The sequence below is a fragment of the Colletes latitarsis genome, chromosome 11 (assembly GCF_051014445.1).
Source record: "Colletes latitarsis isolate SP2378_abdomen chromosome 11, iyColLati1, whole genome shotgun sequence".
Taxonomy (NCBI): domain Eukaryota; kingdom Metazoa; phylum Arthropoda; class Insecta; order Hymenoptera; family Colletidae; genus Colletes; species Colletes latitarsis.
In genome coordinates this window covers 26,956,162-26,975,772 of record NC_135144.1, presented here as the reverse complement: position 1 = coordinate 26,975,772, position 19,611 = coordinate 26,956,162, and the positions used below count along the sequence as shown (strand labels likewise).

Below are 19,611 nucleotides of genomic sequence, written 5' to 3'. Positions count from 1 at the left end.
ATAAAGAAGTGATATATTTGTTTTACTATCTATCAATTTAATTATTTTATTTTTCTGAAGTATACTGTCTCATTGCTTTTAGTAATTTTAAACTTTGCTCATATGTAACAAAGTGCAATGCTGTTGTTATTGTAGCTTTCAACTGACTTGGTACTAAACCTTTGAACAGACCCTTTACACCTTCTACTTTAAATGTCACCTTTAAACAATCTATAAGTCCTGTACAATAGAAAAAGGCACCAAAATGTTTTCTACCATGTTGGAATCCTTGTATTTGTAATCTTTTTCTACTAAGATCAAATGGATATATTGCAGTTTTAGCTAATAGGCCAGCTGCACTACCAGACATCATAGAATTAGTAAAACTTGTATCTATTTCATTGAAATATTTTTTATATATATCATTAAAAAATCCATACAATGCAAATTGCAGACCAGAATGTGGTACAATTTGTAACAAAGTTGGTAATAAACCATGAAAAAATGTCTTTGGAGATTCTTGTCGAAGTATACAACTAGAAAGATATATTTCGTAAAATAGGACAATGTCCGAAATATTGTCTTCTTAAAAACTTACCTACAACAATGAAAAATTCCCTTATATACTTTATGATTATTTGATTGTGCCACTAATCGGGTTCTTACAGTATCAAAAGGGAATGACATAATTGTAGCTACAAAACCAGCTCCTGCTCCTGCTATAAATTTTGTTGAATATTTATGTTCATTTAAAAGTGAAAAATTATCCAATTCTCTCACGAACACATTGTATGAAGAGAACTGTGAATTGTTAACAATTATATATTTTTATATGCATTTTAAAATATTTGTATAATGTTATAAGAAGTATAAGCAAACAAATCATTAATATTAGAGTAAATAAAACAAATCGTTTTTTCACTTTTTAATACAAATTTTCATAGTAATGTTTCGTTTAACTAAATAACCAAATACCTGATTCATTCCATATACAATTGAAAGTAATTGAGCAGGAACATGTCCCTTCCAAAGAGCAAAAAGTCCTTCTTCTTTAAATATCAAAAAGAATGCTTGTGGTAAAGACTTATATTTACTAACATGATGGTTACTAACAGGTTCAACTTGCAACTATAATAATAAAGAATTTTCTAAACGAAATGGAACATAATATTGTATATATTTATATTTTATAATTCTTTTACCTGAAACCTAATTTTTATAACATCTAAAGGTTGACAAAGAAATCTGGTTATGAAGCCACTAATAGCCCCTGCTACAGCATGATCTAAATTATGATCGCTTGTTTTTAGCAAAGTACCCATAGTTCTAATTCTTTATCAACACAGTGCAACTTCTATTCTGTGGAGTTAGATTTGCTTCTATTGATTTGAATAGCAAAGTTTGCTATTTAAATTAAAAAAATAGCAATTATTTAACACTGTAATTAATATCATGTATAATTTCAGAAACTGGAGAATAATCATCAAAATTATACTGATACTTTAAATCACAGTAGTCCTTAGCTAATGTCACTAAATTGTACCCCCAACGACTTTTAAGCACAATTTCTATGCTTGATTTAAGTGGTAAATTCAAATGTCCTTTCCTAGATATTAAATCCAAGTGTTCAATAAAATTTTCCTGTGTAAAAGTTTATTATTACATTCAAAAATTTATCAAAAATTATATCAATTTTATTGCTATTTTTGACTACATTAAAATATGCTAAAATTAACGCAATTTAATTCATACTTACATAACTTTTTAATCTGCATATATTCCACAATTCGGTATACAATTTGTGTAAATTTAAAATCATTGCTGTATGTATACTAGAAACGTTTTCAAAACTATCATCGATTGTCTCGAATTCTTTATCATTCAAACTGCAATTATTCATTCTTTTAGAATGCCATTTTTGAAAAAATCGCTTTACACCACTTTGTATGTACAAACATTTAGTGTTAATTATAACTTCCGTATTATCGGTAAATACTTCATTACACAATCGGAAAACATCGTCTTCTACAGCTTCGACTAAATGAATCACGAAACCAGGATAAATGAGAAGCAATCCTGTAATACGTTGCAAAAATTTCTTTTTAATCGCGGTATCAAACAGTTGTTCAATATCTTCACAGTTTGTAACTTTTGCACAAAATATAAGCCTACAAAATTTGAATCTTTCGATTTCTCGAATGTAATCAAGTACACATTTTCTTATCGGTTCATCCATTTTTCATGTACTCGTTTGATCAATAATATACAAATTTAAACGAAAATAACTTTCTGTAACTCAATGTGAATATTTATAAAATCTACAATACTATATACTCTTTTTTAAAGAAAACTCAACCATGCAAGCTAAAATATTATAACTATAATTAAAGGATCATTTGATTGAAGTATTACGTTATGTAGATTATTCAAGGCCGAATTGCGGCCGTGAGGTACTCTTGATAAGTGAAGAACAGCGGAATTCAAATATTTTTGAGAACAATCTTTAAATATTGCTTCATCTTGTTGTTTCCCATAAATTTATTGGAAGTAATATTTGTAACAATTTTTTTATTTAAAAAAATGAGACCTCTTGATCTATGTGAATTCAAATGCGATTGTAAAAATTTTCTATCATTTGATAGAGAAATTAGAAAAAATTAACATACAATAGAACTATTTGAGTTTGTTGGTGGGATAAATAATATTGTGAACATCAGGAATATTTTTTTCATTTTCATTTGTTTCGAAGTTTATTACTGAGAACTGAAAATTGTAATACATTGACGTGCGATAGTTCCTTAGGTGCTTCAAACGTTTAAAAGGTACATAATTAACAAAAACATTCACGAATTAGAACGTTGATTCAAGTGTCGTATATGACGAATTCGAATTTGACACGTCGGTGGAAAATTTAAGTCAAACTACAGTTTTAAACATGGGTAAATCTTACTAGAAGAGATCGATTTATCCAAGAATGTTTCTTTTAACAGGTTAGGATTATTTCATTTATCGTTATACATAGTTATTAGTAAGACATACATGTAAGAAAAGTGTAGCTTCACAGTCATAATATTCAGTGCGTTCCTTCATTTCACTTTATATCAGAGATAGACAAACAAAACAACTTCATCGTATGACCAATAACTAATATTGGTCGTATTAAAAGAATTGGAATGAATACTGATAGAGTTACTATTACTTCACAACTTACTGAGCTCCTACTTCTGAGACGCGCAACAAATGAAAGATGTTATCGTTGTTTTCAAAACTTAAAACGTATACAATTAAAATTTATTAGTAAAACGGGTTTATAAAGAATACATAGAATTGAAATTTGACTTTAGAAGATTGTCATGAGTTTTGTTTGCATTAAGTAGCTTTTGTACTTCGTACTTTTTATCTGAAATTGATCAGCTCATAGCCATACTTTATGCGCGTCTCGATGAGTGAAAAAAATAGAAATATATAATTATCGTATAACTTAAATTTGTCCAAATGTGTTCTGCATTTCTTAAGTTTTGTACTAGTACTAACAAAAACAATACGGTCATAAATAAAAATAACATAAAAAGTTAGCCGAGCACAGAACTAAAGTATAGCAGCATATTTTCCACGGAGAACTTTTCCTAATCACAGATAAAAAAATTGTAACTAAGTTTTAGGTCTCCAAGAGGTTTACTTATTCAGATATGTGGTCAAAGTCGAAACAAATCAACTAGAATTATAACTAGAGTTCCTTCCCGTATCGAATCGTTTATGCGTTCCACAGAACATATTTTCTCTTCCGCGATTACCACCGCCATATCCCCAACGATCTGTAAATATAAGCAAAAAAAATGATATTAGTTAAGGGGAGATACTACTTAATTGTGAATACTTTAAAAACAAAATGCCGTAAAACTTTTGCATTTACTTTGATCTTATTATTGTACGCGAAAACACTTACTTCGGCCACCATAGTTTCCACTCCTGTCTGCAAGCTCTGAAAGCTTTGGATTGACAACTTGGTTGGCTTCTTTAAGTACATTAATTAAATCTTTAGCCTGTCGACTGTTTTGCGGTGTAAAGAACGCGTAACTTGTTCCCGTACTATTTGAACGGCCAGTTCTGCCTATTCTGTGGATGTAGTCTTCAGATGATGATGGATAATCGAAGTTGATCACGTATTTTACATCATCGACATCTAAAGAAATGATTTTATTTTAAAACTGGTACTATTATATGAAACTGGGCTTATACAAATCTAAATATAGTTATGCACGTTTGTTACACTTAACAAATCTGCTAACTTTTAATACTATGTATATATTGTGCCCAATAAACAATTTCTGACTTACTATGTGATTTTTTTAAAAATGAAACCTACATACGTTTCTTTTTAATTAAAGTTAATCTTTATACTAACTTCGTCAGAACAGTAGTACTTTATTTTCAAACTAATCAAATCAATTAATTTTATTATGTTTAGTTTCTTCAGTCCGAAATACATATGCAGCTAAGCCTATAATCATACACTAACCCATACTAACACGTTAAATATAATAAATATTTGAATAGCAAATGTAAAGTTCTATAATCACAGATAATCATGTTGACTGCCGCAGTGTTTTGAGCAATATGATTCCCAACGCAACTCGTATAGGAGCTAGCTACGAGATAATTTTTTACTTATTTTAATTTTTTTTATGAATAAATAATCAGATCTCTAATGCATACTGATCCCTCTTTCTCATGCCCATTATGCATTATTTACTCGTAGGTGGCGTCCAGTGACAGATTATCAGCTCGTGGGTTGACTCGTTCAGCTGCAGTCGACGTGTTATAGTAATAATTAATAAAAGTGACCTGTCAAGGTTTCTCTGCCTATATCTCTAATCCGTTTCAAATGCGAAACGTGCGAAAAAGAAAAAGCGGTACAGGCAGATTAATCTTGACAGGACAATTCGCTTAACGATTACTGGAATTATCCTCGACAGTAGTGAGAAGTGACAGAACTGTAAAAATTCTCTCTTATTTCAATATTTTAATTTTGTATTATTTCGTAACGACCTCAAATGAAATAAGTTTACTTCTTCGATGTAAATATCTAGCAGATTTATGTCTATATATCATCAAGAATTGAATATATCAAACGTATCAGTAAGTAAATTGATATTAAATATTACAATAAAAGTCTCTTTTAACACGTGAATTTCATAGTACTATGTAATAAATACACTAACAAATCATTATTTTTTTTATCTTAATTTGGCGAAACAAAAAATTGATCAAATAAATACTTTACTACGAAATTATATTTCTAAATATTTAACATTTATATGATGAAGGTTAACTATTATGTCCGTTAAAACTATTAAAAATTCGATACTGCCTTAATTTCATTCCTAAATGTTAGGTACATACGAAGAATATTTTAAAAGATTGCATCAACTTTAAGATTAAGTTAAATGCATATGAATGTAAGTTAGCTGCATAATAATAAATACAAACCCTGTAACCGCTGAACATTGCATTCCATGTGACTGCATACAGAGCGCCCTAGGGGGTGTGCTATTCTTGAATGCAAGTTCACATCGCAATGTTGTGTCCTAAGCATCACCAGCGAGTAGCGATAGTAGCAAAATCAATAGATTGTTGTCTCTGACACCGGCTGAGCATTGGCTATGAAGTGTGATGGTTGTACCAAAATGGAAACCACGGTCTTATCTCACACCCAACCAGTGCGATAACGGCACCACCCGCGCACCACTCTACTACTTGTGTGGTACACAGGCTGAACACAGAGGCACATTAAGTACAATATTATGTGCAAAACAGAATTGCACATGTACAGTGAGTGAGCCATGTTTTCTTTATCGAACGATCGTTTTTCATCGCACACTCAACACAATTTGTGCACCATGTGCCTCTGAAACAAAGGACAACCAGACTGATTAACATAAATTATAAGATGCCCACACGTATTACTAACGCATTTCCTGTATTCCAATATTTGCTCTCAATTCTTTAACACAAGCATATAATCTAAAACATTTCTTTTGTTTCTATTAATTAAAATAGATTGCATTAGCGAACGTTTAATAATGCTGGTAAAACAGTTCAAGACAACTTATAATATAAACAATTTTAGATACTGAAACTCGATGCCTTTTTAATTAAAGTAAATAAAATATACAGCCTATTATATACAACTTTCACCTTTTATGCGAATCATCCTGCTTATCTCCCTATCACGAAGTGCTGCAATTATGAATGAATATTCAGTATACCTATGCAACTATGAAAACTGAATATGAATATGCTATTAAATATTTTGTATTAAAAAAAATGTGTAATTATTATAACAAAAAAGCTATATATTTAATAAGTGATACAAATAAATAATTAAAAAATATAAACATACCAGCTAACTAATGCCGTCTATTTAATATTCTAAGCTTATGTAAAGTTTGAGAATGTGTATTAGATACATTTTTACTTCAATAATCTTTTTGTATCACTTTACTATATCCTAATTATTCATTACCAAATTCTACAGAGTATTTATAACACTCTGTCAATAAATTATGATACTTTATTTTCTATAAAGTTTTTCAAACTGTTCCTTAATTACGATAGTAAGTTCCTTAATAATATCAATTACATTTATACTAAAAATTGTGAGGCATCACTTTCATATAACCAGTCTGTGCTACATCGCCACTTTACCCTAACCCTTTCTAAATAAGTGTAGATTTTCGTAAATGCAGTTTTCTATCGAGGGGTCAATGCATTTTTGAAAATCTAACTTTAAAAACAAAAAACGAAAAAAAAATTTTTGTATTACATACCCAATCCACGAGCAGCAACATCGGTTGCTACAAGAATCGAACCTCTGTTGTTCCTAAATTCTGAAATTTAATTATACATTTCATGGATTAAGATTAATATGATTGTTTACTACTTATATATTAATTACGAAAAAAAAAACAAACCTCTAAGAACATGGTCTCTTTCTTGTTGAGATTTGTCACCATGCATGCATACAGCAGGCCACCCATAACGACGAATATTTCTAGTGATATTTTCCACCTTTTTCTTTGTCTCTACAAAAATTATAGTCTTCCCACCATCTTCATTAACATTACCAATTTCCTGAAGAAGAGTCCCCAATCTAAAATCAACACAAAATCGACTGTGATTGAATAGCGTTAAAAACAACTCACAAAAATATTTGTGGACTAAATAAAAGTCAGTTCTTCTTAGAGGAAAATTTTTATATGAAGTCATATAATATCATGCAAGTATTACTATCATCATAAAAATTAAAATAAAAAAATTTGTATTCTGTCGGAAGTACAGAACAGTGGAATAAATTTTAATTGAAGTAATAACCGATGGGTTTACGATTAAAATAGATAATCATTAATCATTCAATTACTATTTTTAAAATACACTATTTTAATAATAGAATTTGAAATGTTCAGTATAATGATTCTTGTGCGACGCTAGTAACAAAATGAGCTTAAATGTTCAAAATACGGAACATATATTCAAAACGTAATACGTACTTTGTTTCTTTTTCATGTTCTTGACAGACATCAACAATTTGAAGAATATTGTGATTAGCAGCTAGCGTTAACGATCCAATATTCAATTGTGTATAATTTGTAAGATATTCCTCTGCAAGATTTCTAACCTCCTTTGGCCAAGTAGCAGACCACATAAGAACTTGTCTGTCTGGCCTAATTTGTTCAATAATTTTTCGAATTTGTGGTTCAAAACCCATGTCCAGCATCCTATCAGCTTCATCCAATACTAAATAAGTGCATCTACGTAAATTTGTCGTACCGCGTTCCAAAAAGTCAATTAACCGCCCTGGTGTAGCAATGCAGATTTCAACGCCTCGTTCTAAGTCGCGAGCTTGACTTCCCTTTGGTGCACCACCAAAAATACAAGTATTTCTCACATAAGACAAAGAACCAAAATCATTAGCAACAGTCTGAATTTGCTGTGCCAATTCTCTAGTAGGCGCTAGAATGAGAGCGATTGGTCCATCACCGCGATTTAATGGTTGTTGGCTGTTAATATGTACTATTGCAGGTAAAATATATCCCAATGTTTTTCCAGATCCTGTTTGTGCAATTCCAACCATGTTTTGACCAGACATTGCAATTGGCCATCCCTGAGCTTGAATAGCAGTTGGTTCATTGAATCCTTGCTTTCTAATACCCTGCATTACATAATCAGGGAAATTTCCTTCCTCAAAGTGTTGAATAGGATTAGGAACTTTTTCTCCTTTTAAAGTAATTTGGTTATCTTGTCTAAATACATCAACATCTCGAGGATGACGTCCTTGAACATTGGGATGTGGTATATAGAAATCCTTTTTAAAAGGCTTTAAACTTTCAAAACTCCAGTTTGGTTTTCTCAAATTAGTACCAGCACTGCTTGTAGAATTTTTGTTATTACGATTTCCAAAACCTCTGTTGGGTGTGCTGGTGGTACTTGCATACCTACTTCTTGGTTGTCCTTTACCACCTCTGTAACTTCCATTGTGGTAACCATTAGACATAGCTCCGTACGTCCTATGAAAGAGAAAATACAAATAATTTTAAAGATGATCATTCTTCTGATATATAAAATGTGTTAATTTTTATGTATAAATGTACTGAACATAGAGAATTGGTTCCAGACAAAAATGTGTGGATTCCAAAGGCATATTCACACTTTATTTTTCCTCCCATAAGCATTCATGCTCCATTAATGTATATAAAATGGAGGCATGCCAAAATGAGAGGTATAATTAAATTTGTTTTATTATATTTTTTTTAAATGTTAAATTTATTCTATATATACTTATTTGAATACAAACCTAAATAAAACAGTCCCAAAGGCTCCAACTACTTGTCGTAACCTTTAATTTACAAGCATTACAGTCAATCTATGTAACTGTTGTGAACTATCTCTGTTCAGGTTATTAGATTTTAGTCAAACCCAGCAATTAAACCCATTACTAATCAAAACATTCACAATACAATGCTTTTGAATTTACGTTTTTTTTAATTAAGACGTTGAATGAAGTTTTATAAATACAAAGTTGTTTAATCTTACAAATTGAAATAGATGAATACATTAAGCATTTGCAAAGGTACATAAATTTATGTAAAACTGTAATTCAAAATAAATTATATACTTGATGAAAGAAATACTTATCAAAAAAACATTGCATAATATTAGATTTATACATTTCCGCAAGGACATAATAGAAGAAATTTAGCAACGACGCAATGCAGATATTTGCGTAATGGCGGACCACGAGTGACCGTTGTAAGAAGTGCGAACACTACCATAATATAGTAGTGAATGCTGCGGAACTTTAATGAAAATTTATATTTTCCAACGTACTTATGCATTTTAATATTACTTACATGTTGATGCTAGTGATGACCTTTAAGTCCCGGATTAAATTGATGTTAACGTAGTTTGTTATACTTGACTGACTCGACAAGCGGCAAAGATTTCTAAAATTACATTCACAATCATTTAATACGCATGAGTAATCAAAAAACCGATAAAGAAATTACTAATTAATTACAATACAACGTATATCTATACTAAATTATTTAACGAAAAATAAAGTAAAACAAAGAACGAACAAACGTCTTACCTGCACCGCTTCCAGGGACAGAAAGAACGACTCACCACGAAGCCGGATATGAGACACACCAGTAGTTATAGTGGTGGGAATGCGCAGAAACGCATTTCAGTTCTCTACGCAGATTTTGCAAGTATTGATTTTCATTAAACTGTAGATACATAGACGACGTTACACAAAATCATGTATATTGTTTATTCTATTTATAATATTATTTACTCTGATTAAATGCATATATATATTGCTTTAACATTTATATATTTTTAAACGTATTTCAGGCATTTATTAATTTAAATATTTTTAATGTCGAGAATTTCACTTCCGGTTTCACACATCCAATATCTACTGCCCTAGTTGTATGGTAGTTCATTGGAAATGATTTTGTACTGTAAACTAATAATAGTATTCTCGATAATAACTAATTTTAAGACACTCAAGTACTATTAAGAAATAATAATGATTAAAATTATTATTTTCATTTTAAAAAATTCATTTTTTTTTATTAATATTTTCGTCTATTTTATTTACTAACATGTAGTTTTGTAAAAATTTTATTTGTATCTTTTATTTTTAGCAGTGTTTTCTTATTAATTACCAACAATTAACAATTCTTTTTAATCGTTGTTGGTATATAAAACACGATTTACATGAAAGTAGTAATCATTTTTGTACTTTATAGTCCAATGGAAATATAACACACTTTATGCACTTGTTTTAATGTTGTATTATCTTCTTAAAAATTTAATTTTTTCAACTTTGGTTGTAATTTTTCCAAAACTTTGATTCAATATAACTCTACATATTAACGAAATATTAAGTACATAGAATAATCGTATAAAATTTTAAATTAAATTTAAGATTTCCCACCATTCGGACATTTTGTAAAGTAGTTCGTACATCAAATACATGCAGTGCTAATGGCGCAATTTTGCGTCATTTATCTGTAGGGAGTTGCTCGTCTATTTGTTCTTAGTCTCTGTTATACGTCTAATAGAAATCAGTCGTGTGAGCCCATCGCGATCTTGTAGACACAGTTGTTTGTGGAGTGCATGCGTTTGATGGGTTACCTTTTATGGTGATTCAAGTAACAAGAAAACATTCGTCAAACTTGTAATGTTCTAATAGCAAATCAAAAGGGGACCTTCTGAAAAAACGTAAGCCCTTCATGTGTTTCTTGACCAGTTCTTGTTTTGTTCGTTCTTCATCGTTTTAACGTTCACATTCGCGTTTGCAAAGTGATAGCACTTTGTAAATATAAAGATGACGGCATCTTTGTGAATGAATAAGCGACCTGTCTTATGCTGTGGATAATCAAATTTTACAGGTATCGGGCACACCTGTAATATATGTTCAAAATTTTTTGAAATTACATGAGTTAAAGTTTATTTGAATGATACAAGAAACGTTTCTTAAGTCGTAAATTAAAGTGTGAGAGATTTTGTATAACTACACCTCTATTGCATTCTGTTCCTTCGTTTAGGAAATAATTAATTACGCTTTTATTTTAATATATTTTTCGTTTTCTCTAACTTTTCTTTTTCCTATATACAACTATATATGGGTTAATATAAAAATCAGCAGATTCATTATCTGTATACACAAATTACAATTTTGGATGAAAGTCTTCTTTTTATTGCAAAAATTAATTGATTTAATTATAATATGTATAATTTTGTTTAAAATATCAAAATGAGATGACAGGTTGACCTAGTCATTTAAGAATAGTTTCTCTTGCAATGAATGCATTGTATTTATAAGTGAAGCTACTGGGTTGTCCTAATTTTAAATATTAATTTTATTAAATGGCTTTTATTTATAATAAAAACATTAATAATCATTACTTAATACTTTCATTTGCCTGGAAAATAAAAATAGTTACTGAACACATAATTTAAGAATTTGATGAGTCAACTTTTTAAGAACATGACTTCATACTTCTTTCCTTATTTTTTAAACGTTCATACAAATTCTAATTCATTTGGTACTTAATAAAGGAGTATTATATAATTTATTTATAAAAGAATATTTTGTATTTTTATAATCTATAAAATTATATTAATTTAAAATAAACTTTGTTTCATTATTACTAAAATTTCTATTAGTAGCTGATGATTAATTATTATTTCAATATTTTTAATATTTTTGGAATATTGTTTTTAATGTTTAATTTTACTTTTTTATGTATAGAATGTTCGGCAGCTTGAGATGGATTATAGCAATAGCGATTGTTATATCGCTAGCAAAGGCAAATTATCCACCTCCAGAGAGACTGACAGGAATGAATCCTTGCATTAGCAAGCAAACATGTCACGAATGCATACAAACACCACATTGTGCATGGTGTGCTGCACCGGTAAATGTTATTTTGATAGATATATTATAAATTATAAATTTCTTTAAAAATATTTCTTAATTTTATATATTGCAATTACATATGTATGTGTGTTTACCATATTAAAAGAGTAATAATTAGAATAATAATTTAATATTTTTTTTTCAAGAAGGTTTTATGGTCATTAATATTTTTTTTAAATGTAACCATAGATAATCAGGATATTTAGGCATTCCCATTTAAACACTCCACCCAGTATATTAAACTTTGATTCAAAGACATGATTCATTATCAGTACCAAGCTTGTTGAATAAGTACATTTATATTTTTTTATAGAAATTTTCAGAAAAACGATGCTTTCTACCAAATATAAATACCAAAATATTTGCTACATGTCCAGCAGAGTACACATGGAATCCAGACAATGTTTTTAGTATGATAAGACATAACAATCTAACAAAAGGTGGCTATACCAGTGGTGGTATCAATAGTTATGAGTATTCATATATGAATTCTAGCTCATTTAGCTCTAGTTCACAATCCAACAGAGAAAGTAGTAGTAGCAGCAGCAGTAGTGGCAGAAGACAAGAAGCTGTACAAATTTGGCCACAAGAAGTTAATTTAAAACTTAGAATAAGTGAGTTATTAACGTTTTTATAGAATTCTAATAAATTTCAATAAAGTACAATATTTATAATTTAAAATGATATCAATATTTTCAGGTGAAGCACATAGAATGACCTTTGCTTATTCACAAGCAGAAGATTATCCTGTTGATCTGTATTACCTTATGGATCTGAGTAAATCAATGGAAGATGATAAAAAGAAATTGTCAGATTTAGGTCAACTTTTAGTAGAAAGTATGAGTAAAATCACAAGTAACTTTCGATTAGGCTTTGGCAGTTTTGTTGATAAAGTTGTAATGCCTTATGTTAATACAATGCCAAAGTCGTAAGTTTCCTAAGAAAAATTTGTATTTCCATACATATATATTCTATAATTGCAGTTTCACGTATTGTTTAATATTAAATTTACAGACATTTTTGTATTTTAGACTAATAGAACCATGCGATGGATGTGCGGCACCGTATGGATACAAAAATATTATGACATTGTCCCAAGACACTAGTCATTTTGCAGTAAGTATCTAATAATTTTATTTTTAAATATTTTCTACATAAAAACTATTATTTACATATTTTAATCATACAGAGTTTAGTGCGCAATGCTTCGGTGTCCGGAAACTTGGATGCACCAGAAGGCGGATTTGATGCAATAATGCAGGCTATAGTTTGTAGAGGACAAATTGGTTGGCGTGAAAAGGCACGTAGACTATTGGTATTTTCCACAGATGCTGGTTTTCACTATGCAGGTGATGGAAAACTAGGTGGCATTGTAAAACCAAATGATGGTATATGTCATTTGGATGGCACTGGTCTCTATACGCATTCATCTTTACAAGACTATCCAAGTATTTCTCAAATTAATTTAAAGGTTAAACAGAATGCTATTAATATTATATGGGCTGTCACTGAAGAACAAATAAATATATATAAAAGACTGACTAAACACGTAGAAGGATCTTTTGCCGGCAAACTGTCGGATGACTCAAGTAACGTTGTAGAATTAATTCGAGAACAATATGATGCTATTTCAAGTTCCGTCGAAATGAAAGATACAGCTAGCAGTGCTGTAAAAGTAAAATATTTTTCAAAATGTTTGGGCGGGGGACCACTTATCGAAGCTTCAAAATGTGATGGACTAAAAGTTGGAACGAAGGTCGAATTTATTGCAGAAATTGAAGTCACGAGTTGCCCGGAAAATAGATCAGAATGGAAACAGAAATTTGAGATTTATCCTGTAAGGATAGAAATATTCATATATATACATTTAATTTCACATATGTTTAAAAACAAGAAACACTATTGTATTTGAATATATTAATATTGTTTAGGTTGGAATTAATGAAACTCTTACTGTAAATCTGGAAATGTTATGTGATTGTGAGTGTGAACGCGAAGGTCTTATGTACGAACCAAAATCACCAGAATGCAATGGTGTTGGAACTTTAAAATGTGGTGTTTGTGAATGTTACGATGGATTCTTTGGAAAACGCTGTGAATGCAGCCCTCATCACGAAATGACAGGATTTGATAAACATATTCAATCTTGTAGGCCTGATAATACTTCTCTTGTAGATTGTTCAGGAAGAGGAACTTGCGCATGTGGTCAGTGCGAGTGCGAAGAAAGAGAAAATCCTGAAGAAGTAAATATATAAATCATTTTAATATACAGATCTAATTCTTTTACTCTAATGCAAAATATTTAATATTATTTTATTATTTTTATTTGCTATAGATAATATCAGGTCACTTTTGCGAGTGCGATAATTTTTCATGCGATCGAGATCAAGGTTTCTTATGTTCTAATCATGGAACTTGTGAATGTGGACAGTGTGTCTGCAATGCTGGATGGACTGGACCGTCTTGTAATTGTAGGTCCTCTAACGAAACTTGTATTGCACCAGGAACCACAAATGGAGTATTATGTTCAGGGCATGTAAGTTTAACGTTATAATATACAAAAGGTTCATTATACACTTATAATCTGAACCCGTTCAACCTGTATATCCAACAATTTTAAGTACTATTGCTATTCCTATTTAGGGTGATTGTATTTGTGGTGAATGTATCTGTCATGAAGAAGGAAATATGCGATACTCGGGAAAACATTGTAATAAATGCCCCACATGCCCAAGTCGCTGTGAAGAGTTGAAAAACTGTGTATTGTGCCAAATGTATGGTACTGGAAACTTTAGCGACAAAGAAGAATGTGCAAAAAATTGTAAAGAATTTGTTCCTGAACCAGTCGAAACAGTTATACCGGACGTTGATAAGGACGAAGAACCATGTTCTGGTATAGACGAAGATGACTGTAAATATAATTTTGTTTATTATTACAATGAAACAAATTGTCTGCAAGTACGAGTACAAAAAGACAGAGAATGTCCACCACAAGTCTATATGTTGGGTATAGTGCTAGGTGTGATAGCAGCAATTGTTTTAATTGGTCTTGCATTATTACTTTTATGGAAGTTGTTGACAACTATACATGATAGAAGAGAATTTGCAAGGTTTGAAAGAGACAGAATGATGGCTAAATGGGATACGGTAAGTATTTTAATCATTCCGTTCGATTAGATATATTCGTATTACAAAATCATTTATTATAAATATCTTTAAATAGGGAGAAAATCCAATTTATAAACAAGCCACGTCAACATTTAAGAATCCAACGTATGCTGGAAAATGAGAACTAAGAATGATCTCTATCTGATAGAGGATGCAAAACTATTACATTGCAGTAAATTGTGTTTTTTATATAAATTTTAAACTGGTTAATATTTAAACGATAAACAACATATTTTATTATTGTTGTGCCTTTAGATCTTTTTCGTTTCAGACTTTTGCTTTTACTTTCGACCTATCGATCTATCGATGTCGTCGTACATACCTCGGTATTTTTCAGCAAGATCGTTGTTTGAAACTTCCAAGCGGAATAATTATTTTCATTCTCTTCGAGAAACACTAATTTCTTTGTTTTATTATATTGTTCATGATTCACGAGCATAATCGTTAAAAACAAAATTTTCGTCTTCCCAATCATATGGCACACGTTCACTTAACTTCACTTTCTTTGCTTCTAACCTATATTTAACTATCAGTAAATTGAAAAAAAATACAACTTTTTATCTCTTTATCACTCGTGCTCTTTATCGCCCATTGCTATCAAAGTAATACACTGTACACAAAAGCAAGGCACGAAAGATCTAAATGGCTCAACAATTGTGCATCAAAAGAAGCTTTAGAAGTAAGTAGTTTTTAACATTGTAACTCGTAAGTATTTAATGGGAACTAATGTAGTATGAAATTCGATCGACCTATTCATTAAGTACGATATTATAATACTGCCATATAACTTAGACTGCTATGTATGAATGTGTACGTGTGTGTGTGTAGATGTAATTTATATACAAGGGATAATAATTTCTATACAATAAAAAACTGCAATGTAAGAATGAATATCTGCATGGCAATATGATAATGTAACGATTCTAAGATTTACAATTTATCTTACCATGCATTTTATATACAAGTGCCTTTTATCTTGCGACAAAACTGTTTATACCATTTTTCAATTATCTTTTTTAGTCAGAAATTTATAAAGAATATTAATCTTTCAATAGGCTTTGTTTTCTCTCTTTGAATTAATACCTAGAGTAAGATGAATTTTCTTTTTTAAATAACATATTTATTGAGATGTATCATGCATTAATATATTTCAAATAGGAAATACAAATAAGGCACATTAAATATGTGATATTGCAATATCTAAAACGTTATTTACAGATGTACTTTAAGAAACGATGATCAATTGTTTTCGTTCTATGTCTTCCTTATTCTCACACATGTTTTAGATTTCATAAAGGATAGTTTGGAAATGTATGTAGAAAATTGTATAAATGTATAAAATAACAAAACGCGTAGGAATAAGTATAAATCATTTTGCAATTGTTAAAAAATATAGATACATCGATTTTTTTTAGTTATATGAAATATTATGTAAACAAAAGGTTACAAAATTTTGTTGCCTATTCTCTGTCTTATACATAATAGACATACAATTAATAAAAAACTATTGCAGCTCTTTAAAGCCACTTGAATCAACATTCGAAATGTATTTAAAAATTAATATAATACTTTCGTAATGTATTGTATTAATCAGATTTAATTATACTAATAAGATGTGATTTAGAACTTTTACATTTTACTCTTATTTAAATATTTAAAAATAAATTCTCAGAATGAAAGAATCAAATATATTAAGCTGTAAAACAATTTTTTAATAATGAATTTCGGATAGAAACAAATGTTATGCTTGCGTGAAATTATTTACTGAATAACTTTTATGAACAAAGTTTATATTTCAATATTGATAATGAGAAAATAATATCAGTTTATCTTACAATCTTAACGTAAGATAAAATAAATACAACATTGTGTCATCATATATTGACAATATACTTTTGTGCGCGCATTTATACATTGATTTTTGTAGCCTTGTTCTCACAAATAAACTACTTCTTTACAAACACAGTTTATAAACTAAACCAATTACGATGACTTTTTGTAAACAAATAACAAAATAATATAAGATAATAATACGTTAATGATTTTGCAAATTTTGTTTATAAATTTTTAATTTTTATTTTATTTGGTCATTGAAATGATAAAAAATTAGATTTTTAATCTATGATGTCCACATACTAATTATGGTTTTACCATTCCTCTACTTTTTTTTTTACATAAAATGAAAGAATTTATTCTATGTAAAAAAATATGTATCTCCACTTAAGAAAATAATGCAATTGTTATGTGTTCATGCTGTTGCAAATATTGCACTTATACAAAAAAATTTAGTATACAGAATGTATACTACATATAAAGGCCATTTACACGTACAATTGGCTGCATGGTTAGAATGTAGTGTAATAATGTATTACAATAACAGTTTTTCATTAAATTGCGTGGTTTTGCATGACAAATAAAATTTCTATGCGGACAGCATCTGGTGTAAGCTTATCTCTAGTAAAAAGATAGGTGCATAAAGTGCATAATATGGTAGGTGTCATATTTCATGATCCAAGAAAAGTGATACAAACGTGAATATAGAGAAATTATATTATGTTAACAATGTTTGAATACTTCTCAATAATATATTACATAATTTATCGAGCAAAGTGAACAGATTTTAATAAATAAGTTTTTTCAATCGTACAAATCCACTCGAGAATTCGTTAAATTGAGAAAAAAAATAGTCATTCGAGAATATAAATCTACGTAATTCTTTTTCAAAATTGTAGCTTCCAAGAACAGGGAACCCGATTATTTATAACGTTACTGATATGGTAAAAGTGAAAACCTGAAACAGCATGACCTCGCGCGATTTAAAGTAGAATGAAATGATCGAAGAACGGCAGTAGAGAAGTGGGGGTTATTATCCAGGTAGAATTTAACTGCATCATTACGGCAATGGTGTAACACCATTCGAAAGGCACCATGGAAAAAATAAGTTCGTGTCATTGATCTCTATTTAGTTGAACATTTCTGTGTAGAAATTCATTGAATTCTATATTTAATTTCGTAAACAGAATCAAAAACCGCACTACCTCACAATAAGATATACATATACACATATGTATACTGTATTTAAATACTAATATTTTGTTTCGCTATAGACCTATCAAGTATCAAAAATGTTCATGAATAATCAAAATGGGAAAATATAAATTGTTAAATTACATCAGATATTATAACATTCCCTCACAAATTCGTTTTCACATTCGTGATACTGTTACCAAACTGGACAGGGGTAATCCTTTTTCATTTTTTCCATAATTTTTCAACGATACAAAATATGAATAATATTTTATTTATTCCCAATAAGAGCACAGTAAGAGCTGCTCAGTAGTGGCCATAAGTATTAAAAAACCACAATAAGCTTTAAAATATCCTTCAACTATAACTAGAGACCAGAAAATATTGTGTAAAAGGTCTTTAAAATTGATATTAATTTAGGAATACATTCTAAATTTCGTCACGATCTCTCTAGCCATTTTCCCGTGACGCAGTAGCAAACAGACAGACACGACTATCTTTTATTTATAATTGTTTATTACTTATCTTCATTGAGTAGAAACGCGATGATAAACAGCATATCCTATTCCCTGATATATGTGGTAAAAAAATAGAGGTAGTTTAAAATATAAATCGATTCAGCAGATTTTGAGTTAGTCCAGAACGGACAAACAGACAAAAATAGTTTTAGATATCCTATAAATTAAACGTCTAAGTCAGAATCATCTAAAAATTTTACAATTACAGTTACAATTTGATTTATGTAGATAAATTATTACATAACACTAATGCTGTTCCTAGGATCACACAACTGTAATTAACAGATGTAATAAAAATTAGTTTGTCATACGAAAGAGGTTTTAAAAAGGCAGCTTGTAAGCTGTTAATTACAATTGATCAATAACTACTTTTCAGGATAGGATATTCAGAAAAGTTATTAAAACATTTATTATAATTCTAAAAACTTCTTACATACATCACATCACACACACGCTCTCCCAGGTGTTACATACCTCATAGACACTAACCTTACAAGATTCATTCGCTCAACACCACAAACCTTTTTACAGATGGCAGCACTTATGTATACATATACACAATAAATGTACCTACCTCAACAACAATAATTAATATAATTATAATGTTTTATACGAGATATGAAGATATGATACTGAATCATTTCGCGATTAGTAAAAGAATGATTAAAAAATCAATCGCTAACACCTCTTCTACAATAAAACGATCATTTTACTCACGAATAAAACAACCAGATTGAAATATTGATGTGAAAATCAGATGATTAAAAAGTGACAAATGATGATTTACAAATTACAAAGTAAAGAATCAACTCGGAACGAAATTGTAATACAATAAATGAACGTTGGAAGACTAGTTATAAAGCTTTATATTAAGAATTACACATTTAATATGAAAAATACATAATATACCATTATAGATTTTTTAGA

General features: G+C 29.6%; 4 protein-coding genes across 8 annotated transcripts; 1 reads left to right on the top strand and 3 right to left on the bottom strand.

Annotated features, from left to right (window-relative positions):
• Nucleotides 1–46: 46 nt before the first annotated feature.
• Nucleotides 47–1,620, bottom strand: LOC143348544 (mitochondrial thiamine pyrophosphate carrier). Its single transcript, XM_076778859.1, has 5 exons — nucleotides 1,481–1,620; nucleotides 1,182–1,383; nucleotides 955–1,107; nucleotides 578–780; nucleotides 47–515 (listed from the first exon to the last, which is right to left on the bottom strand). The coding sequence occupies exons 2-5, from the start codon at nucleotides 1,299–1,301 to the stop codon at nucleotides 47–49; spliced, it is 945 nt and encodes a 314-aa protein (XP_076634974.1). The 5' UTR covers nucleotides 1,302–1,383; nucleotides 1,481–1,620.
• LOC143348545 (testis-expressed protein 47) lies at nucleotides 1,393–2,374 on the bottom strand. Its single transcript, XM_076778860.1, has 2 exons — nucleotides 1,736–2,374; nucleotides 1,393–1,620 (listed from the first exon to the last, which is right to left on the bottom strand). Exons 1-2 carry the CDS (start codon nucleotides 2,213–2,215, stop codon nucleotides 1,408–1,410), a joined length of 693 nt encoding a protein of 230 aa, XP_076634975.1. The 5' UTR covers nucleotides 2,216–2,374; the 3' UTR covers nucleotides 1,393–1,407.
• A 325-nt stretch (nucleotides 2,375–2,699) lies between these two features.
• On the bottom strand, nucleotides 2,700–9,675 carry LOC143347413 (ATP-dependent RNA helicase p62). Of its 4 annotated transcripts, XM_076776544.1 has the most exons (8): nucleotides 9,629–9,675; nucleotides 9,390–9,482; nucleotides 8,834–8,875; nucleotides 7,530–8,546; nucleotides 6,954–7,132; nucleotides 6,810–6,869; nucleotides 3,926–4,162; nucleotides 2,700–3,794 (listed from the first exon to the last, which is right to left on the bottom strand). In XM_076776544.1, coding segments are annotated over exons 2-8 (1,641 nt in total). In that variant the 5' UTR covers nucleotides 9,392–9,482; nucleotides 9,629–9,675; the 3' UTR covers nucleotides 2,700–3,690. The 4 variants fall into 4 exon arrangements, 2 of the variants coding, with proteins under 2 accessions (XP_076632659.1, XP_076632658.1); XM_076776543.1 differs by lacking the exon at nucleotides 8,834–8,875 and having other exon boundaries at nucleotides 9,629–9,663; XR_013080597.1 differs by lacking the exons at nucleotides 2,700–3,794; nucleotides 9,629–9,675 and adding an exon at nucleotides 5,470–5,887 and having other exon boundaries at nucleotides 4,022–4,162.
• A 928-nt stretch (nucleotides 9,676–10,603) lies between these two features.
• Mys (position-specific antigen beta subunit myospheroid) lies at nucleotides 10,604–17,102 on the top strand. Of its 2 annotated transcripts, XM_076777337.1 has the most exons (10): nucleotides 10,604–10,770; nucleotides 11,804–11,969; nucleotides 12,285–12,585; nucleotides 12,671–12,899; nucleotides 13,003–13,087; nucleotides 13,161–13,808; nucleotides 13,903–14,214; nucleotides 14,307–14,507; nucleotides 14,615–15,118; nucleotides 15,195–17,102. In XM_076777337.1, exons 2-10 carry the CDS (start codon nucleotides 11,805–11,807, stop codon nucleotides 15,258–15,260), a joined length of 2,511 nt encoding a protein of 836 aa, XP_076633452.1. In that variant the 5' UTR covers nucleotides 10,604–10,770; nucleotide 11,804; the 3' UTR covers nucleotides 15,261–17,102. The 2 variants fall into 2 exon arrangements, with proteins under 2 accessions (XP_076633452.1, XP_076633451.1); XM_076777336.1 differs by lacking the exon at nucleotides 10,604–10,770 and having other exon boundaries at nucleotides 11,796–11,969.
• The last annotated feature ends 2,509 nt before the right edge of the window (nucleotides 17,103–19,611 follow it).

Bases quoted from the DNA above. Each gene is read 5' to 3' on its own strand.
- LOC143348544 (XM_076778859.1), bottom strand. From the start codon at position 1,301: ATGGGTACTTTGCTAAAAACAAGCGATCATAATTTAGATCATGCTGTA. The intron at 781-954 runs GTATTTGGTTAT...AACAATTCACAG, and splicing joins TTGTATATGGAATGAATCAG to TTCTCTTCATACAATGTGTT. The intron at 516-577 runs GTAAGTTTTTAA...ATATCTTTCTAG, and splicing joins GGAATTTTTCATTGTTGTAG to TTGTATACTTCGACAAGAAT.
- LOC143348545 (XM_076778860.1), bottom strand. From the start codon at position 2,215: ATGGATGAACCGATAAGAAAATGTGTACTTGATTACATTCGAGAAATC. The intron at 1,621-1,735 runs GTAAGTATGAAT...ACTTTTACACAG, and splicing joins TATGCAGATTAAAAAGTTAT to GAAAATTTTATTGAACACTT.
- LOC143347413 (XM_076776544.1), bottom strand. The intron at 4,163-6,809 runs GTATGTAATACA...TCATTTCTTTAG, and splicing joins TGTTGCTGCTCGTGGATTGG to ATGTCGATGATGTAAAATAC. The intron at 3,795-3,925 runs GTAAGTGTTTTC...TTATATTTACAG, and splicing joins TGGAAACTATGGTGGCCGAA to ATCGTTGGGGATATGGCGGT.
- Mys (XM_076777336.1), top strand. From the start codon at position 11,796: ATGTATAGAATGTTCGGCAGCTTGAGATGGATTATAGCAATAGCGATT. The intron at 13,088-13,160 runs GTAAGTATCTAA...TTAATCATACAG, and splicing joins AAGACACTAGTCATTTTGCA to AGTTTAGTGCGCAATGCTTC. The intron at 14,508-14,614 runs GTAAGTTTAACG...ATTCCTATTTAG, and splicing joins GAGTATTATGTTCAGGGCAT to GGTGATTGTATTTGTGGTGA.